Source organism: Gavialis gangeticus, unplaced genomic scaffold (assembly GCF_001723915.1).
Source record: "Gavialis gangeticus isolate Ggan-Ray unplaced genomic scaffold, GavGan_comp1, whole genome shotgun sequence".
NCBI classification, from domain to species: Eukaryota; Metazoa; Chordata; order Crocodylia; family Gavialidae; genus Gavialis; species Gavialis gangeticus.
Window position 1 is genome coordinate 18547165 of NW_017729033.1, and position 19923 is coordinate 18567087.

At 39.7% G+C, this 19923-nt stretch overlaps 1 protein-coding gene across 2 annotated transcripts in view; it reads right to left on the reverse strand.

Moving 5' to 3' along the window:
* Window positions 1-2907: 2907 nt before the first annotated feature.
* LETM1 (leucine zipper and EF-hand containing transmembrane protein 1) overlaps window positions 2908-19923 on the reverse strand; it is a 60940-nt gene continuing 43924 nt past the window's right edge. Inside the window, exons 9-14 of one of the 2 annotated variants that reach the window (XM_019526109.1) lie at window positions 17609-17788; window positions 17272-17427; window positions 12598-12732; window positions 11962-12152; window positions 9389-9527; window positions 2908-7413 (exon numbers count right to left, since the gene is read on the reverse strand). In XM_019526109.1, coding sequence (XP_019381654.1) covers window positions 7264-7413; window positions 9389-9527; window positions 11962-12152; window positions 12598-12732; window positions 17272-17427; window positions 17609-17788 — 951 coding nt within the window. In that variant the 3' untranslated portion in view covers window positions 2908-7263. Of the gene's footprint in view, window positions 7414-9388; window positions 9546-11961; window positions 12153-12597; window positions 12733-17271; window positions 17428-17608; window positions 17789-19923 lie in introns of both variants that reach the window. The other variant, XM_019526108.1, reaches the window with a different exon arrangement.

Here is a 19923-nt window from a genome sequence, read left to right on the forward strand (position 1 = left end):
GAGCGTGGGAGGGACCACCCCCCTTGCTCGGTGCCTCCTGGGTCCGGGGGGGGGCACCCGGGGTCTCCCCATGGCTGATTGCCGAGCACACGGGGGGCCCCCCTGCACTCCTGTGGGATGCTCCATCCGCCTCACCATCGCAGCATTCACAAGCTGCGCCTGGTACCTCAAGGTATATAGAAAAAAAACATAAAGCTGTGTCTGTGCTGAATCACTGATTATCCGAATCAGCATCAAATCTGCAGATTCAGATGATTCGGCCGGATCGAATCAGGACAGTGATCCGGAATCAAATCACTGTCCCCAATTCAGGCCAAATCCGAATCGAATATGGCCCATTTCGCACACGCCTAGGTCATAGAGCACATTGGTCTATGATGGAGCTGTATTAGACACAAACAGAGTGGCAGACCAGCACTGTCCTCTGGGGTGCTGGCTACAGACTGTATTAGGGTAAAGGATAGAGCTAGAGCATTACAGAAATTATGACCAAAGTAATCTACACTAGGCTTCACACTGACTAATAGTTATGGAGTTTACCTAGACAAAGCGCTTGAACTAGGAGACATTCACTGGAAGGGATTTAATAGCCCCTAAATGACTTCAGAAGGTGTCTCCAGTCCTACCTGTGCAAAAACAAGCTATTGGAAAACCGATGTGTAACAAGGCCCCTATACATCTCTTATTACTTAGTAAAATATATTTGGATGAGGGAGGAGAAAGGGGTACTGTTTTTCTTACCTCTCCAGGATATATCACCTGATTAAATGTGGAAAATAGCTTACATTTCAAAGTCTAGAGTAAGCTACACAGACATTCTTAAGTTCTCTGCCGCACCTGGCTGTGATCCCTTAGTTCTTATTTTGATAATGAAGCAGCAGCAAAACTTCTGAATAAGACTATTTTGAGTTGTAATTTAGCTTCTCTTAGAAGCTCAAGTCAGAGATTTTGAGGGATGATCCTGCTCAAGCAACAAGCTGAAAATATGACCAGTAAATATGAGGAAGGAACTCTAAATACTGCCAGACTGGACTCAAGACAAAAGGAAAAACCACAGGCTCTACCAACCTGAGCAAGAGACTTTACATCATGCCAGCTGTAGCATTCACTAAGACATAAATCAGATGATTCATGAAGGGCTCTGGTGTGCCAATATACATAAAGAGAAATAGTAGATGGAAAAAGAGGCAGAACTGAACTGGATCCATCTTCTGCACAGCAGAAATCCTTTGCACCAGCAGAAATAAACTGATGTTTGACAACCACAGTAGGTTTGGTGAATGTAAGCTTTTACATGCTAGTTAGCCCCCACAGAATTTTGACCTGTGAAAGATTGTTAACGTCAGAGAAAGATTCATAGGCAATACACAAAAATGGAAGCGAGTGCAGCCTAAAGGGGAATTAGAAACATCCTATAAACATCATCCTCTTCCACGTATGCCAAGGTTCAGGAGTTTAATACTAAGAACTCCTTTGTATAACTAAGCTGTTAGCTGAACCCAAATCTCAGGCCAGTGACAAGCTACAAGGATCATCCTTCTCCCTACAAATAACACCTCACAGCTGGTTTACACACAGTTTGATAACTAGATGACAATGATTTGCAAAGCAACACCTTGTTTTGAAATTAACTTTGTCCTGCATTATTGAAGACAGTAAAATTTACATGGGTACCACAATTCCCTACATAACTGTCACTACTTTAATATATATTTGCATTTGTAAGTCTAATGTGAAAATAGCTAGTTTGTATTTCATTACCACTTATTTCTCTTCCAATAAAGACAGGCAAATTTTAGTCATCTTCTGGTCGACCACAGACACAAGTGACAGCATTCAGCCAATCATATCCCTTTATTATTTTTTCCTTTTAACCAGGTAAATGAGTCCATAAAACATTTTACAATTTTTCTTATGAACAGCACATCAATAAACTAGACAATTGTTTTAAATATATAATACAAATGTAGGCATTACATCTCATTTAAATTATAACTCCTATATATCAGTGCATATGTATAGGTAGAAACAATGGTGGATCCAGAGTTCAGTCTTTGGGGAGTCATTAAAGACATCTACCCTCACTGAAACTAAGTACACCTCTAGGCTGCTCATTGAGTTCAGTAACTCCCACACCTATGATTCTTCTGCAGACCATTTTACCATGTTACTTATATGACAAGTTAATCTAAAACACTAACCTATAATCAAAATAAAAAGCCAAAGAACTACATGGTGCTCACTTACAACGGTGTAAACAGAATTTGGCCCAGAACTTTTTCAAGTCTATACTTAATCTAACCACTCCAATTTTAAAGGAATCCTCAGATAGCGATTTTGTCATCTGTGGGGGGCCCCATTTAAAAGATATTTAAATCACCCAATGCCTAGTCAATGGGACTTAGTGACCTAAATACCTTTAGGGAGCTGGGTCTTTGTCCCCATTTTGACAAGTTCCTGTAAACTGGAAAGATCTCTAAGGCAGCAATCATCTTCTGGGTTAGTGCCTACCCACAATGGTACCTGGTCCTTTGCTGAAGCCTCCATACACTACTGCAATAAAGGTTAGAAATATTAAGAACACAAGGACCCTCATGGATTTCACTGAGATTATTAACACACTTAAGTATCTTCCTGAACTGAGCTTTAACTGCCCCCGACTATCAGAACTTCTGTGACTCCCCTTGAAGGACAGGGTAAGAGACAATAAATATCACAGCATTTACAGAAAAAGCCTTGATCTCATATACTGGCTACACAACTTATAAATTTGCCATAATAATCATTGCTACACAGAGACATTATTTATAAAAACAGTATTAAAGAGAGTATTCATAATTTCCAAGTTTCTCAGGAAAAAAATGTTTAGTTAATTAATACAAATATTATATATGGAGCTATAACACCTTTTTTTTTTGCTTAAAGCGTTCTGCCTATGAAGCACTAATTAAGAACAAGCATGTGCAGATATATCTGCAAAATAAAAATCAATCCCTCTCAAGGGGGCTTCTTTTAGTTTGAAGTACATTCATTTTGACAGCAAAGTAATCAGCTAATGAAGATGTGCTTATAATAAAAAACTAGATGGCTGCCAGATTTTTAACTACTATATGGTTGCAATAGGAAAGAGAGGTTAGATCCTTCTCACCTTTCTCAGACAGTAAAGCCCCATTTAAATGGGATTTTTGTAGAGGTAAGAAAACTGGGATTTTTAGATCTTTGTACTCTCCCTGCAGAAATAATTGCAAATCCTGGATCCACCATTTTTCAGTTCCATGCCTGGCAACTCATTTACATAGCAATAAATAAAACTTAGTAAAGAAAATCAAAAAGTGTTACAAAAAAATGACAGATCTGGCATCAAGAGTACAAGAAGGTAGACAAAAGTTTCAATAAACTTCCAAAAGTTTTTTTTATTGCACAATAGCAAATAGAGGATCAGTATTCACATAGCACAGGATGAGCTAAAGAGTCTTATGTGGTGGGCTGAACTCAAAAACTGAATAAAGAAACCTTACTTATATAACACAAATTAAGGAGAAATTAATATGGGACCTTTAATATACCCAGTAATATAATACAATATATCCAGTAATTTGAAATAAATTAAAAAGGAGAAGAAATATTTTAAAAATGCATAAAATATTTAAAGCTTAAAGTCACTATGGGATGTGTAGATATTAAAAGAAAAAGTTACAAGCAGCATTCTATGTTGTAAAAAAGAACTAGACCCTTGCAGAGCCTATGATCAAAGGTCCTGATCTTTAAAGGCAATGCATTATACTGAATGTAAATCTACTGAAGAGTCTCTATGAAGTCAGGCCTCTGGAACTTAGCTGGCAAGCAAACTTGCTTACACAGCATAAGCGATAAAATGCGATTCTTGCCCAAGAACTGAGTAAAAGTGGGCTTTGGAGAAGACAAAGTGGACATACTTATCCAATTAACATGCTAATTATTTCAAAAGCAGTACTACTACTGTGCCTCTTTTGTTGGTCAAACTGGAATTTTTAGTAATTCAACAAGTGAAAGGTTCTTATGGCATTTTTACCTAATTCATTTCAAGTCGAATCAGATTGTTACCTGAATCTGGAACAGCCATTAAAAAAAAAGTTTTACTGCCATATAAATTTACCAGCATAACATTAACAAACTTTCTTAAAAGTATTATCTATCGTCTCACTAAAAAAAATTACACTTCCCAGTAAAATGCTAATTAAGGAATGTATTATGACCAATTGCTGTATATTGGGAAGTCATCACCACCTCCTGAACTACTCGTTAACTTCATTTTTGTTTTGTGTAGACAAAATAATAAAAACACCTATCTGAAGCCTGCAACACCCTGTTTACCCAAGCAGTCTTAATGGAAGCTAGAAGACTACTCCTGGAATGGTTCTACACTTGAGCCATTGACAACCCACTGACGACTACTAAATCTTTACCAAATCTGAAGAATTTGTGCAAGTCCCGCTGCCACTATTTTCCCACTTTCTACATCACAAGGCAAATCCTTCCTGTTAACTATTCTAGGTCACAACTGATTTGCATTATTTACTTTAATACTAAATTGTAAAGCTTAACTGTGCTTGATTTATAATCTCTTTAGATAACAGGGGAACTTGACACAGTTTATATTCTTAAACATGCTGCTTTCAATAACCAGATTCAAAAATTCAAATACCTCAATATACCATGTTTAGACAAGTCTACTACTTTAAATGTTAGCCATAAATGTATCCCAATGAATTTAATTGCGATGTTCTTTAAGAACATTCCACCAGTTCCTTTACAGCTTGCTTCTCATTCATTCCACAAATATTTCAAATGAACAAAAGACATAACAAAAGCACAAGGGACACAGTGTTTAAAAGCCTTGATAAGTACAGCTCAGTCTGGAGTACTTTGCTGCCAATGTCAGTGAACATACACAGCTCTCATACAGAATGCATTTTTCAGGGACCTTTCTGTATTTTAAATTTAATCGATTCAATGCATTTTACACATATTTGTGATACTGAAAAAGTCACCAGGCATTTTAGTTGAAAGGTGCCACTTTCTGCCAATGAATACCACCTCTACAGAAGATAACGAAAACTTTCTGGTCAGACTATATTATAAAACTAGTAAGCTGCCATTTTTTAAAACCAAAGGCATTTTTACATATGTAAAAGTTAAACTAATCTAAAGCCTATACATATTTCTAATTTTTGTCAGTTGTATAATTGTTTTAAAACAATATGGTTAAAACAAAGTTTAACTATTACATTTTCCTCTTGGAAATTCTCACCTATAAGGTTATGGTCAAGTTAGAAATTCACACCTTGAAATCTAGTATAACTGAGCATTACCTTATAATAAAACAGATATGCCCATTAATTTAAATATACATTAAGAATTGCAGAGATCATATTCATTTGAATTTTAATCTGTCTACAGGTAAAACAGAATTTACACAATAAAATACAACTGCAGTAGTTGTTAGAATCAGTCACCATTATCCAATGCAAGCAGCTTTCTTTACAAACTGCAGGAAATACAAGTTGTATAGCCATTAATTTTATATTTACCTCATTCCTAAAATTAGCTGATGAACTCTTGCTACAGAAGTGTACAAAGAATATTAAATGAATATAATGGTCCATGACACAAGCCATGAGAATGTCCAAACTATATTTTGCTCCACTAAATTTCAAGGAGTTTTGAAAACATTTTAGGTCATTCTAAATTCAAATCTAACATAAAGCAAAGAATTGTGTGTAAATATGTTTGGGAGTCAAAACATTTAGGAAAAAAATACATATTTTCTCAAATAACAAAAAGTAAAGACCCTTTTCTCCACCACCCTAACATAGCTACTGTTAGCACCAAGCTTAAACAAACATTCATCTGATTACCTAGAAAAAAACTGAAAAAGATTGTTTGTATAAAACACTGCAGTACTGGATTCACAACAGAAAGAATGTAGATCAAAATTACAAATTCCATCTTTCATTTGCTATGGAGTATTTAAGAAAAAGGGGGGAAATGTAGCCTAATCAAACACTGCAATATACTAAAATAAACTGTCACTATTTGAGTTTTAAATCTTCAGTTTAAAAATAAAGACATGCAGCAAATCCAGATCCATTAACTGCCAAAATTTAATTACATAATTATAGAAGCAGGTATATAAAACCAATCAATCAGAATGCAAACCATGTAATCAAAACACTGGTTTATACAAGACATCATTTGGTGATATCACAGAAAGCAAAGTCATGAGACGAACATTTTTATGTTCTTTGACTGTCACCTGGTTAGTTAGCAATTTTATACCTGAGATGAAAAATCAAGAAGTAAAAAACTCACTATGTTGTACGTGGAGTCCAAGCAAACAACAACAGCAGTTTTCATAACTGCAATTTGTAAAAAATATATGCAAAACGCCCATGATTGGCATTTTTCCCTTCTAATTACTTTACATTTAACTATTTATATGCACACAATATAATTTACTGTCTGTGTCAAAACAGGGTTTGAAAATATTTTAAAGGCTCCTGTGTCCTCAATGGTTTAACAATCCAAGTGGAATTTTGAATAGAATTAGCAACTCCCACTTTTCAGTCATATGAAGCAGAAGGCACATTAAAAAAAGAAAATCTTCTGGGGAGCTTCCAGTACTACAAAAAAAAACAATCTTTCCCTTCAAGTGCTGAAAAAAAGTTAATCTAACCATTCTCCATCTATGAGGCTACAGCAGAGCTGATCCTAAGTTCCAATACAATTAAATAATCTTAACAGCGACTATTGAGGCAACTGTGCCTTCAGCTGAATGTCAAGGACAAATTACTATTATGCTGTGCAAAAAGCTAAGAGAATGCAGAACAGAATTGGGCCCCATTTAATGATGCAGGGAAATAAAGGAGAAACATTATTCCATGATAGATTCACTGTTCGTTTCATATTACTGCTTTGTAAACTATTGAGTTCAATGAATCACTATCGCACAGAAATGGAGTACAAATAGAGGATTCCATAGGAAGAACACTGTATTAAAGTGTTCCTTTAGTTTTCATCTTCTTGGAATGATAAATCATTTCCTTGATAACAGACATTTCATTCCATATTCCAGAAAACATCTTTGATTTGCCACTAAAATCACCTCAAAAGCAATAACATTTTTCTTAATCACAAAAGGTAAACTGATAAATATGTAGGCAACAGACAACAGAAGATAGAAACTGTTCGATTAAATTGAGACTAAGCTTCAGATTCTGAAACTTAATTCTTTACTTCCACAGCTTCTTTCTCAAGCTTCTCTTTTGTCTTCTCTTTTTCTTCTACTTTCTCTTCTTTTTGAAGCAGTGCCACAATCTCAGCAACCTGACTGGTTGAAATATCGATATCTTCTTTGTCAATCAGTTCTACTACCTACAAAAAAATTAAGTTGGGAACGCATTAGTTTAAAATCCTAACCTATAAATGCCATCTCAGCTATAACTAGGGAGGAAATTATGTAATTCTCATATGCTTAAGCAAAACACCAGAGCTTTTCTACTAGCAGTGTTGTACTAAAGAATTCAGACTCAAAATGTATTTTTTAAAAAATTCAATGCCCACAATGACTTTTCAGTGACTCTGGTGGTTGTAGGTCTCAGTCCAATTCTTGGATAATTGACAGGCTAGCAAAGTGCACGGAACAGCCCTGTGCTAGTGGCTGTCTGCTTGCCCCAGCGCAGGGCTCTCCTTGCTCTGGCACCTACATCCTCTCATCCCAAGCTGACAGTGCTGCAGGACCTGGGACACAAACAGCTGGAGATCAGGAATGTCTCCATGTGAGCGCAGGTGATAGGAACCTTGTATGTGGGCAGTCTGACTGCCACTTCCTGCTGTATGCTTTGAACATCTGGGCAGGCTCACTGCTCACTTGCTGCATGACTGAGATCTGATGAATCGTGATTCATCAGATCTCAGCCTGATAAAACAGACTGGGTGTCTGGGATAAAACAAAAACGTGATTTTTGGTGTTTTATCCCAGACACCAAAAATCACGTTTCCTGACATGCATGCGTTGTGTGACAAGATGTACAATTTTTGAGAACCAGGACAAAAGGTTACAGATGTGAGGGTAAGTTCTATTTGGATAAATAGAAATGACTGAATCCAATAGCAGCTCAAAGACACAGTGATAGAACTAAATTAACAAGCTTAGAAAAAAACTGACTTTTCTGAAGAGGAAAAATATGATTCATCAAGACAAATGCTCTGTCACTGTACAGAGTAGGAAAGCGACTTTCAAGTGAGCCAGCCTGCTAGTTCAGCATATTTTCATTTCATTCCTAGATCTACTGTGTAGTGTGGAAGAAACATAAAGAGAGAGCAAAACAGTGGGAAGGTGGAAAATGGAACATAGCTGCTGAAAGTAAACGGTGTTTACAATGCAACCTAAACTACTCAAAAATTCAGTCACTGAAAAGTGGGCAGTGTGCACACTTCCCAAAAACTTCAGATAGCAGTGGGGGAGGGAAAGGGATTCAGATTAATCAGAAATCCTGGGGAAATGCATCTGGTGCTGCAACCCTCTTAGGCGCCACATGATGTGAGCTTCAGAACTGGAAAGATTCTGTGGCTCCATTGCAGAGGAACTGAAGGGGCAGCTGCTTATAAATAATATAATATATCTGGTGGCACAATACACTTCAGGATTAGGTAAATGTTAGATAGAAGGAAGCTTCTGTCCAGTAAATATGTAGGCCTGAGCATTTCACTTGCATATAGTATACTGAAACGACACATTATGGTAGGGTTTTAGCTAAATATCAGTCTAAACTGTTTGCAACCATTAAAACCCACACAATTTCCCTAAAACAAAAGGGGACAAAAAATGTATACACACACACGCCAGCCTTTTCCAATCCCCCACCCTCATCAGCTCAGTAAATACTGTTTTAATGCTGCAGGATATGAAAACACTGTTTATGTACATACATAATTTTTTTAAATATCAAACATAAGGCTTGACTGGGAGCAACACCAAAGATGCCTGAGAACATATCATGCTCAGTGGATGAATGTAGGTCCCACAGGTGTGTTTGATACTGGGAAGAGAAACCTTTTGGGTTCAGGATGAAATGGATGCTTAAGGGGGGGGGGAGGGGAGGAGAATCAAATACATCCACCAAAATAGCAGCATTAATATACAGTACTTTGTTAACAGCACTCACATAGACCAAGCAGGTATATAATTTCCAATACTGCAAGTTTTCAAATTCTAAACAGTTGCAAAATAAGATTCGGATACAAAAAATTATATGAAATGAAGCAAAGACAGCAGTGCCACTCAAGTCAACAATTCTGTATACAAGTAAAACCAGCCTCATTTTATTAACCTGTTCTACAAACTCACCTTAGCAACATCATCTATATCAATTTTACCATCCTTGTTTTCATCTAGTGCCAAGGCAATATTATTTAGTTTGCTCTCTGGAATCTTCTGGATTTGTCTCATCACACTTATAAGCTCACTGATACTGATGACATTCTCTCTAAAGGGGAAACACAATTTGTATATGGCAAACAGTTACTCTAAAGATGATAAAGAATAGAGTACTTCATACTGAAACCTGTCAATAACACACAAGTTTATTGCTCAAACAGAATACAAAAAGGTAAAAATGAGTTAGGAACAGTAAGCAGTGGGGTCTTTATCCTCCCCCAGATTCTCAGTCTTGAGGTTTCCATATGCTGTGTTGCACATACCATAGTATAGTAGAGTCGCCATACATGTCTGCATATGTACCTAATTCCCTTTGTCCTTCCTTATTCATCCAGGGTACATTAACCTTGCCTCAGTCAGCCTACTGGACTTCAAAGGCTAGTCTAAAGACAATGGAAAAGTCCCTTTAACAAATCCTGGGAAAGCAACAGTGGGAGTATTTGCTTGTAAGAGTGTGTACAGTGTCACTACCCAGTTAAATCAGGCTTCACTTCTATACACTCTGATGTAAGGTCCACTTTTACAAAGCTAAAGAGTTGAACTTCATGCTGTGGTTAGGCAGATTTCAAAAAAGTCTGTCCCCATTTCTGGGTCATCTTAGGTGACATGATGGAACTATTTCTCTACCTTCTGTAGACAGAAGCTTCTGCATGCCCCTACATGTGTTTACATCTCCCAGAACACGTCAGCTAGAGATGGAGAAGACAAGACCAACAATCCTTTATTACAAACGGCTTCATTGGTATTGTCCTAACTTCACACTTGCCTCTGGCCTCAGACTGACTTTTCAGAACAAAAGTGGGAACTGTACCTCAGATCTGCCACTAAACCATCCTGAACTTCTGCTGATTTTACAGCTGTTCTAATAATGATATGGCAATAACTGCACCAAGCAGGTTCAAATGGTAAAACAAAAACTTGAACAGAAAAGAAGGTGGGGAGAAAGACAAAGCATAATCAGTATATAAAGCTTGATCACTTCCCTCAGTCCACTTAAGTATCATACATCTGGTAATTACCTGGTGAGACATAACAGCTAAAGTGACCTAAGCTTTTTCACGCAATAGCCTGAAAATTGCACTGAGAAAAATGATGCTCTCCAGACCTAGAAGTAGGTTGCGAGAATGTTCCACTAACCCACCACCATTCAGGACAAATACAAGCTAACGTGTATAAACTGAGACATAAAGCTCCAAGTCAGATTCCTCCTTAAGGTGGTACTGGATTACTTAAGTTGCTCTAAAGCTAAAAGACCACCAGTAACTGCCAATAAACGAAGGTCAACCCATTTACCCTGTCATGCAAACAATACATATAAGGATCGCAAACACATTAGGGCTATGCAAAATTTCAGCAGCGGTTTCATTTCGGAGGTGTTTTGGGCTGTTTTGGCACCCAAAACACCAAATCTGAATAAAAATGGAAGGCTCAGAAACATCTCCAAAACAAAATGAGGCATCCAAAACGTTTCAGAAATGTTTCGGAAAATTTCAGAGTTTTGGAGCCAGGCTTGCAGGGAAACAGCTGTACGCTGCTGCCCTGCCGTGTGACTCGGCTCTGCAGGGAGCAGAAATACACACCAGCAACACAGGGCTGCATGGGGTGGGCAGTAGCAGCAAGGAGACTGGCACGGATCTCTGCTCCCTGAGGAGCCAGGTCACCCAACAGGGCAGTGCTAGTCCCTGCCAGGGGATCTGGCTCCGCAGGGAGCATAGATGCGGGGAAGTGCGAGCAGGCAGCAGCAGTGAGGAGACCCCGGTGCAGATCTCTGCTTTCTGCAGATCCAGGTCACTCAGCAGGGTCCAGCACTGCCCTGCCGTGTGACCTGGTTCCACAGGAAGCAGAAATCCAGGGCTGCATGGGACGGGCAGCAGTGGTGAGGAGTCCCTGGCATGGATCTCTGCTCCCTGTAGAGCCAGGTCACATGGCAGGAACCAGCACTGCTCTCGTCGGGGCAGCACAGGGCAGGCAGTGGCGGCAAGGAGACCCCCAGCATGGATCTCTGCTTCTTGCGGAGCCGAGTCACGCAGCAAGGACCACCAGGCTTGCTCACCGCGCTGCACTGCTTCCCTGCCCCGCAACACAGCATGACAGGGATCAGAGATCTGCGCAGGGTCTCCTCACCTACACACACCTCCAAACCCACTTGTTTAGAGGAATTTCTACAAATGCAAGGACTATAATGTGGCCTTCATTAAGGACAGGACATGCAACAAGTAAAACACCCATAGGACCCCATTTGACTTCTCTGCTGGGCCAGCAGAGAAAAGGAGAAACCATCGTATTTATCCACTAATCAGCTTTGAAATGAAAATCACTGGGATACAGAGATGAAGCCTACAATGCTATTTTTGTCCTTTCTTTCAGAAAAGAGCTGTACCTTAAACGTGTTGAATAACTTGTATGCTATCAATTTTCTTTAAACCAAGTTAAGGCAAAAATTCAAGTTCCACACTATGTGCAAGAGCTGATCAGTCACTTACCCAATAGGTGGGGTAGCACCACCATTCAGCTGTCCAGCAACTGTCTTTTTGTCTTGCTCCAACTCACTAATAATTTTGTCCATCTGACCAATCATTCGGTTCACCTTTATGGTCAATCTCTTGCTTGCCTTAGATTCTTCCACTACTTCCTCTTGTCCAGTCTTAGACAGCTCCTTTATCTCTAGCAAATCCTGAAAGATTTTAAAGCAAAAAAGAGCTTTCAGGATGAGCTACATTTGATACTACAGTCCCACAGAAAAACACTTCAAGACAAAAGTTCTGTGCAAATCAATAGCAGAGTTACTGCCATCATCACACCTATGAACAGTGGAAACAGTGAAATATAGTGGAACTCGAATGAAGATTAATTTGAGAAATATCCCCAAGTGTTGCTACTTTGTCACATACATTAGTTTTATGAATTCTTCACAATTGTCACTCCTATTCATCCATCCATCACAACCTTGTGACTATACAAACAAGGTGAGGATCTGATGCTGCCTGCATGGTAGAATAAAGTGCATTCACTGAGCCACTGAGGCCTTATATGTTTTATGTCATGCAGACTGACATCAGTTATTGTAAGACTGCACAGATAAAACAACTGCACAAGCACCTTAGCTGTCCCATTTTTACCTCACAATATTCCTGAACATCACCCTTCAGCTCCTCAAGCTCCTCCTTTTCCTTTGTTAGAGGTTTCTTCTGATCTTGCAGTTTGGTACAAGCATCACTCAGCAAGTCAATCTCTTCCTTGGTTATCTCCTCACCCTAAAATATGCAAATGAGCAAGGGGAAAAAAGAGAGAGACATTTGTTTTTTCTTCCAGGAATATCTAAAAGATTTCAGTCTGTGTAATACAGACTGGTATTTTGAGACCCCATGGTTGATGGAAATGATAAAACTGTCAATAACGATTTTTGGATTTTAAAAGGTAGTTTCATGTACTACAGCTGCCCTTTAGCCCCTCTGCCAAATTGTGATTCTCGTGATCAATGCCCTCATATTTAAAAAGTTTCTCTTCTTCCTGTTGCTATGGAAATATACCCACACAGAGAAGAGGAAAGAACAGACTACAAATAGTCACTTTCAGTGTCCAATGTTAAAGTTTTGCAAAACTCAAAAGCTAATTTTTTTCCATCTAATTTAGTAACCTTCAGTAATACTTATAAAAATGCTGGGTAACATTTTAGTAAATTTTGTAATTTATAAATTGGTCTTTTGCTATGCCTGCAGCAAGCCTTGACAGAAAAAAAAGTTTTATAGGGATAACTAAATGTTACATGAACTATATGCTATTTTTGGGGCCAAATATTACAACAAAAAGTAAAAAACATGTTACATGATTATTTGTGATTTGTTGTGGCTCTAGTAGCTTATCTGATGAAAAGGGATTTTACTCGGCTAATAACAGGGAAATTTGACTTCTGTTTCATAAACTCCCTTTTCCCAGTTGTCTAATAAACTAACATTATAAGTGCACTTATAAAGTGTTATAAGGTATTAGCTGTCACTATAAGAGCATATTACTGGCCATTGTTTGTGAAGGCATTTGCTAACAAACCGAACAAAAGAACTGACATTTTCTCATCCCAAAATCTCAAAGATCGGACTGTAATCTTTGCTTTTCCCATCAAAGTGACAGGAGTTAGATCATCAGAGCTGCAATTTTCAACTCAGCAAGCAAGGGAGCCATCAACCACTAATATACCAAAAGCAGTTGATGGTCCACTGAATTATTATTCCACATATTTGCTATCAGGAAAGGAGAGGAGGAGGGAATCACATCTGAAAGAGTTTAACACCTTGTACCCACATATTAAATTAAATAGCGTGCTTTCAAGTATTTTGTAAACCAACAAGTTAAAAACAGTTACACCATTGTTTATACAACTCATGTACTATATGAAAGACCATGCATCTCATGTTTTCAAGAAATGACCAGAGAACAACTCACAAAACAGAAAGTATTCAGTCCCATTTTCATGTCCGAAATGAAATTTCAGTATTCTATTAAATATCCAGGTATCAACTTCCCTACACCTTTTCAATACACTGTATCTAAATACAAACTGAAGGCAAAACAGAGAAAAGTCATTTAGCACACTCACTCACATCATGCCATCTTTGGGATCAAAGCAAATGGTTTCAAGAAGCCACAAAATTATAGCAGGAAGCATCGAAGATTGCTTATTACTAATTCCTCTATAATAGTAAGTTTTAATCCCCGAAACACAAGCAGCTAGGACAAGACAAAAAAAAGGGTCTGCCTCTGTCCAAACATACCAGCTATTTTTGAGTTCATGGATCAGTTATCCTTCAAAACCATTTCCTACTCCTGAGTTGAACTTTGGTCCCTCTACGGCATACAACTGTTTCTGCCACCTATTCACGACTTACTCTCAAACATCAGTAAATCTAATGTTTTTGCAGTTTATTCTGTGTTTCCCTTTAAAAAGTCATAACATTTATTCTTCATAAATATGAAAAAGCACATAGCATGTGAGGTACAATGAAGACTCTGCTGAGGCCAACCAATTTGCTTAAACCTCTTATACCAGGCTTGTCCAACAGGCGGCCTGCCAAGGCATTTTCTGTGGCCCGCAGTGCTGCGACGGGAAATGAAAGTAAACAGTTTACTTTTGTTCCCACCCCTTGTCCCTCCCCCAGCCCCTCAGCAGCTTCCTAATGGCTGCTGAAGGGCTGGGGAAGGGACAAGATTCCCACATGCACCACATCAGCTTGACGTTGCTCACACGGTGCGTGTGGGAAGAGGAGTAGCCATGTGCCACTCGGGACAGGATGAGCCAGCAGGAGCAGCAGGGGCTCAGCTGCACTTTCCCCCTACCTGAGCCAGTCAGTCCCAAGTGGCACACGGCTGCACCACCACCTCTGCTGGCTGGTGCCAACCTGGGCAGGTCTGTCCCATCCGGAGCAGCACGCAGCTGAAGCCGGCTTCCCACATGCTACTGGGGACAGGAGGCCGGCCAGGTCAGCACCGGTCAACAGAAGCAGCAGCGGAGCCATGTGCCACTTGGGACTGACCAGCACAGGCAGGGGGAAAATACAGCTGAGCCCCTGCCATTCCGGCCAGGCTAGTCCTGTCCCAAGCAGCACATGGCTCCTCCACCACTTCTGCTGGCTGGTGCAGACCTGGCCAGGCTCCGCCCGTCCCCAGCAGCATGTGAGGAGCCGACTTCAGCTGCATGCCGCTTTTCCTGGCCAGTGCTGACCCGGCTGGGTCTGTCCCATCTGCAGCAGCATGCGGCTGAAGTCGGCTTCTCATGTGCTGCTGGGAATGGGAGGAGCCCAGCCAGGTCTGCACCAGCCAGCAGAAGCGGAGGCGGAGCTGCGCGCCACTCAGGACGGGACGAGCCCGGCTGGAGCCGCAGGGATTCAGCTGCCTTTTCCCCCAGCCTGCACCAGTCAGTCCCAAGCGGCACATGGCTTCGCCACCGCTTCTGCTGGCTGGTGCCAACCTGGCCGGCCTCCTCCTGTCCCCAGCAGCACGTGGGAAACGGGCTTCAGCCGCATGCTGCTTTACCTGGCCAGTGCTGACCCGGCTGGGAGGGGCAGCATGCCGCTGATGCTGGCTTCCCACGTGCTGCTGGGGTTGCCCAGCTGGGTCAGCACTGGCCAGCAGAAGCAGCGGTGAAGCCTCCTGCCTTTTGGAACCAGCTGGCACAGGTAGGGGGAAAGTGCAGCAGCACGAGGGGAAGCCACCGCTTGATAGGGGATGGGATGGGCTGGCTGGGCTGCACGAGGGAGAGAAAGCTGTGGCTGAGCCCCCTGCAGCTGTGCTGTATGCTCCTTTAAGACTGAACAATATCCTCAAGAATTGAGCATGAACAATCTGGGCTTCAACGTAAATTTAGAGTGGGCAAAAATCTTTGTAAAAATACTGTCCAGTGTTTGGATTGTGTTTGTTTCTGTTTCTCTTTGTGCGGGACTGGTGGTTCAACTTGTTACTACTTGTTAAAGATGTGTTACTAACAAGTTATTAATTCAATAAAAGTCAATCTTCTTGCAGATTATTCTCAAAGATGCCCATATTTTGTTGCTTTGATTAGTTTCCACTCTGGCTTATATCTCTTCCACATTTGATCTGCTGACTTGCATTATGCTTCTTTCATTCATTGAGAAGTGAGTAGAAGCAAAAGTGTTTATTTTAGTCAAGCGTTTGTTATTATTTCATTCTTGGCTTTTATATTGTTTTTATTTTGGATTTTAAGCCACATTTCCGGACCCATTTCATTGTCACTTCCTGCAACTTCATTGGTGTCAAAGGTCACGTGACATCACTCCTTGATGTGTTACCACTTTCAGTGACGTACTTGAATGTCGCCTGCCGGCCCACTGGGTGATAAAAAGTTCGTGATCCAGCCCCACATTCAAAAAGGTTAGACACCCCTGTTTTATAGCATCAGGCCTCAAGAATCGGAAGTATATTAGCTGCTCAGTCTTCTGTGTTACATAGCATGGTACACATTCCCCCAGATAAGGCTGAATCAAGTACCCTTTATGCTACCTTTACAACTTGTTTGGCATTCACAGATTTCATAGATTTTAGGGTTGGAAGGGGCCATCAACTCTGACCTTAGGTTAGATGACCCAAGCCAGGTGTTTGTCCAATCTCCTCTTAAATACCTCCAAAGAAGGGGCTAACATTATCCTGCTATTAAATTTTCCTTATTATTACATTTAGGAAAGGCAACGATGCCATCTCTGATACTAAAAAATAGTTTTATATTTAACAATAGGCAATTTTAACATGAACAGTAATGTTGCTTTGAAAAGTGGTATTGGTGTTTAGGGAAATTCAGCAACAATTGACTTACATCAGCATAAAGGAAGTTACTTAACTAATTCTGGAGATTACATTCTTCAAGGCTGAAAGCCCACCTTTACCCACTTACCACTCCAAAATGTTGCTATCTAAAATAGTAAATACAATCAAGGGGAAGTACAGAGGTCTAACACATTTAAATGACCCTCAATCCAGACATATTACCTTTACAAACTGGAAACATTTTAAGATTGTGGACAGTGTTAAAAGCAGTTCTTGGTCTACACATGACTTGAGGGGAATCAAAGGGTCTGGGGCTAGAGAGTAAAACAGCAAATAAGCAAGCTTGTGAAGATTTCAAACCAACGAAATTCTGAGAAAGGTACAAAGAATGGAAGTAGTTAAAAAAAAAAAAGACAAACAAATACACAAATCATCAGCACTCTTACCTGGATTATATTTCTATATTCTGTACAGACACACATGTTTTTCAAGTATTGCATTAAAAATATATATAAAATTACCTTAATGCCTTCCAACACTGGTGCAGTGTCCTTCAAGGTCTCTGTCTGCATTTCCAAATCCACTTTGGCCAACTCCTGTTCAGTATCTAAAGCCACCTCACTTTTTTTTGCATCTACAGCAGCTGCTCTGAGATCTACAGCAGGCTCCGCCTCTTTCTGAATTTCAAAATCCCATTCACAAAAACAGTCATTAATTTTAAACAGCAGCATTGTTTCTAGCAGACAAAAACTAGAACAGAGATTATAAAACTCAAAAGAAACGAAAAGTGTCCATAATGGAGCTAAAGATTTACACTACTGATGTGCTTACTTCTCAACAGCTGAAAGTAGCACCTACCATGGCTGCAACCTGAAGTATTTCCTTAGCTTTCTCAGCAGCTTCAGATATTTTTTCCATCTCTTTCTCTTGATTTTCTTTTCTAATAGCTTCCTCTTCCTGAAGTGTTGCTTCCAGCCTAGCCTTATTATCAACTGTTTCACCCTCTACTTCTGCTGCTTTGACTTGAGCCTCTTTGGCCTAAAAATAAAATTGGAAAGTGATATACATACAATCAACACACTGTCAAACAAAGACAAAATATACACTTCTGCACTCCAGAGGAAAAGGATTCTGTTTCTTTTGAACATAACTTTCCAATCTGATACTATTAAAATTTGTCATTCTCTTTCTATCCAAGACCACTGAGATGCTGTTAAAGTCCCTCCTTCCCTCCTGCTCCCCCAATAAGAATCTTTCCTAGACAAAACTGTAAAATAGACTTTTGAAAACCATTCCCTAAAAAAAAAAAAAAAAAAAAAAAAAGGAAATTGGCAGAAGTTGCAAACTTGTACCCCAGTAAATATATGGAGCGACATACAGACATTGATCTCCGTTTGTAGACGTACACTGGTATAGAAAAATACTGTCCTCATATTAATAATCTTACAACAGGAGATGTAGGAAAGTGGGAATCTGAACATGTACATTATATAACAGGAACTCATTAAAGTCATTAGCAACAGACCCTATCACAGTCTTCTCTTGACTTTATCCCCTATGAGTTTTGCTAATTTCTTCCATCATGGAAGATACGAATCTGAAGGGATTTGAAGATATGTGACTCTATACAGAGGGGACAGCAAAGCAGCAGCAACAAGCTGGTTGTAGGAACAGCCGATAAATAGAGCTGACACTGTTAAGGCAATGTTGTGTAAAAAGCTAACAATGCTTTTTGAATTCCACCTTCAAAACAGCAGCTATGAATCTGTGTTAAAATTAAAATGAATATTTCATCATGTACCAATCTTTAGGAGCTGGCTGCTTTTTTAAAAAGGATTGAACTTGATTTATAAAAAAATTAGCCAATTAATGTTAATTAACATTAACATGAACCTGTGCAAGAACTACGCAGCTAATATTTGGCAAAATTAGGCAGATACTGCATGACTGTCTTATAAAATTGATGGTCAACTAAAAACTACCAGGGTGTCAAAGCCAACGTGCCCTGAAAATTAAAGGATTTTGATGTTTTACTTTCAAGGCTGGAAAGGGCAGGAAAAGAACTCACATGAAAAGTGCCCAATGAAAAAAATGCTGAAAGATATTTTCTAAGGAATTAGTCTCAAAGCTCAAATACCTTGTAGGGTCCTGTTTATGGAGCAATCCCTTCTTTTCAGAGTACAAAGCCAAGGAAAATACTAGTAAGACTACTGAAGTAGAAGCAAACTTTACATTCGGGGAATGGGGATAAAACTGGTCAAAGATAAACTTGTGTCTTTTGGGAACCCATAAGAGGGCTATTTCCAGGACACAATTTAGCTTTCAACATAACTAAATGTGCCTAATAATGATGATTTCAAAGGCCCCAAACGGAATTAAGTATTTTGAGTCAATGTTGACCTTCCCTGACTGATTTCCAATAGAAGATTTCAGAGGCAAGATGCTCTTTAAAAGCCTTACAAATGAGAAGTTGGCTAACCTCCCTTTCTAAAAAACAGTAACATTTCACTTCAATTTCTCCTATAATCTAGGACTCTGGATACCACAGATACTAAAGTTATGTGCATACCTAATCTTTATGGACAAAATTAAAATGGACCATGTCTGCTTTACATTCTCAACCTTAGACTGACAGAGATACTAATTTGCAGGCAGAGATGCTTATACCTTGCATTGGCAGCTTGCAGGACCTTGATGATCACAGCCTGAGTAACAGAAATGAGGACTACAGCTTCCTTATGTTGACCATGTTCAATATGGCAAAGCAGCCTAAAGAGGCTATACACCTCAGCATTTTGAACTTGTTTGCTATGTCCTTCAGGTCATTCTCACATAGCATCAAAAGACTGGTCTATCATTTTTGCTGGCCATCCAGATACTGAAGATGCAGATGCAACAGACTGTATACAACTGTTTATTCTTGGGTCAACTTTCTACATGCTTTAAAAATTGAGACACTGTCCACATTAAGTATACCAGAATGTTAATATTTTTAACGGACAGTTTAAAAGGGCCCGCCAACAGCAAAAAAAGCCCCAGTTGGGCTCCGGAGCGGTGAGAGACGCACGGGTGAAAGCAGATGAGCATGCGCCACACCCCTCGGGTCCCCCTGGGCTCTGCAGCGCCCCCCTCGGGCACCTCAGAGACAGCCACCCAGACGGAGCCCATGGTTC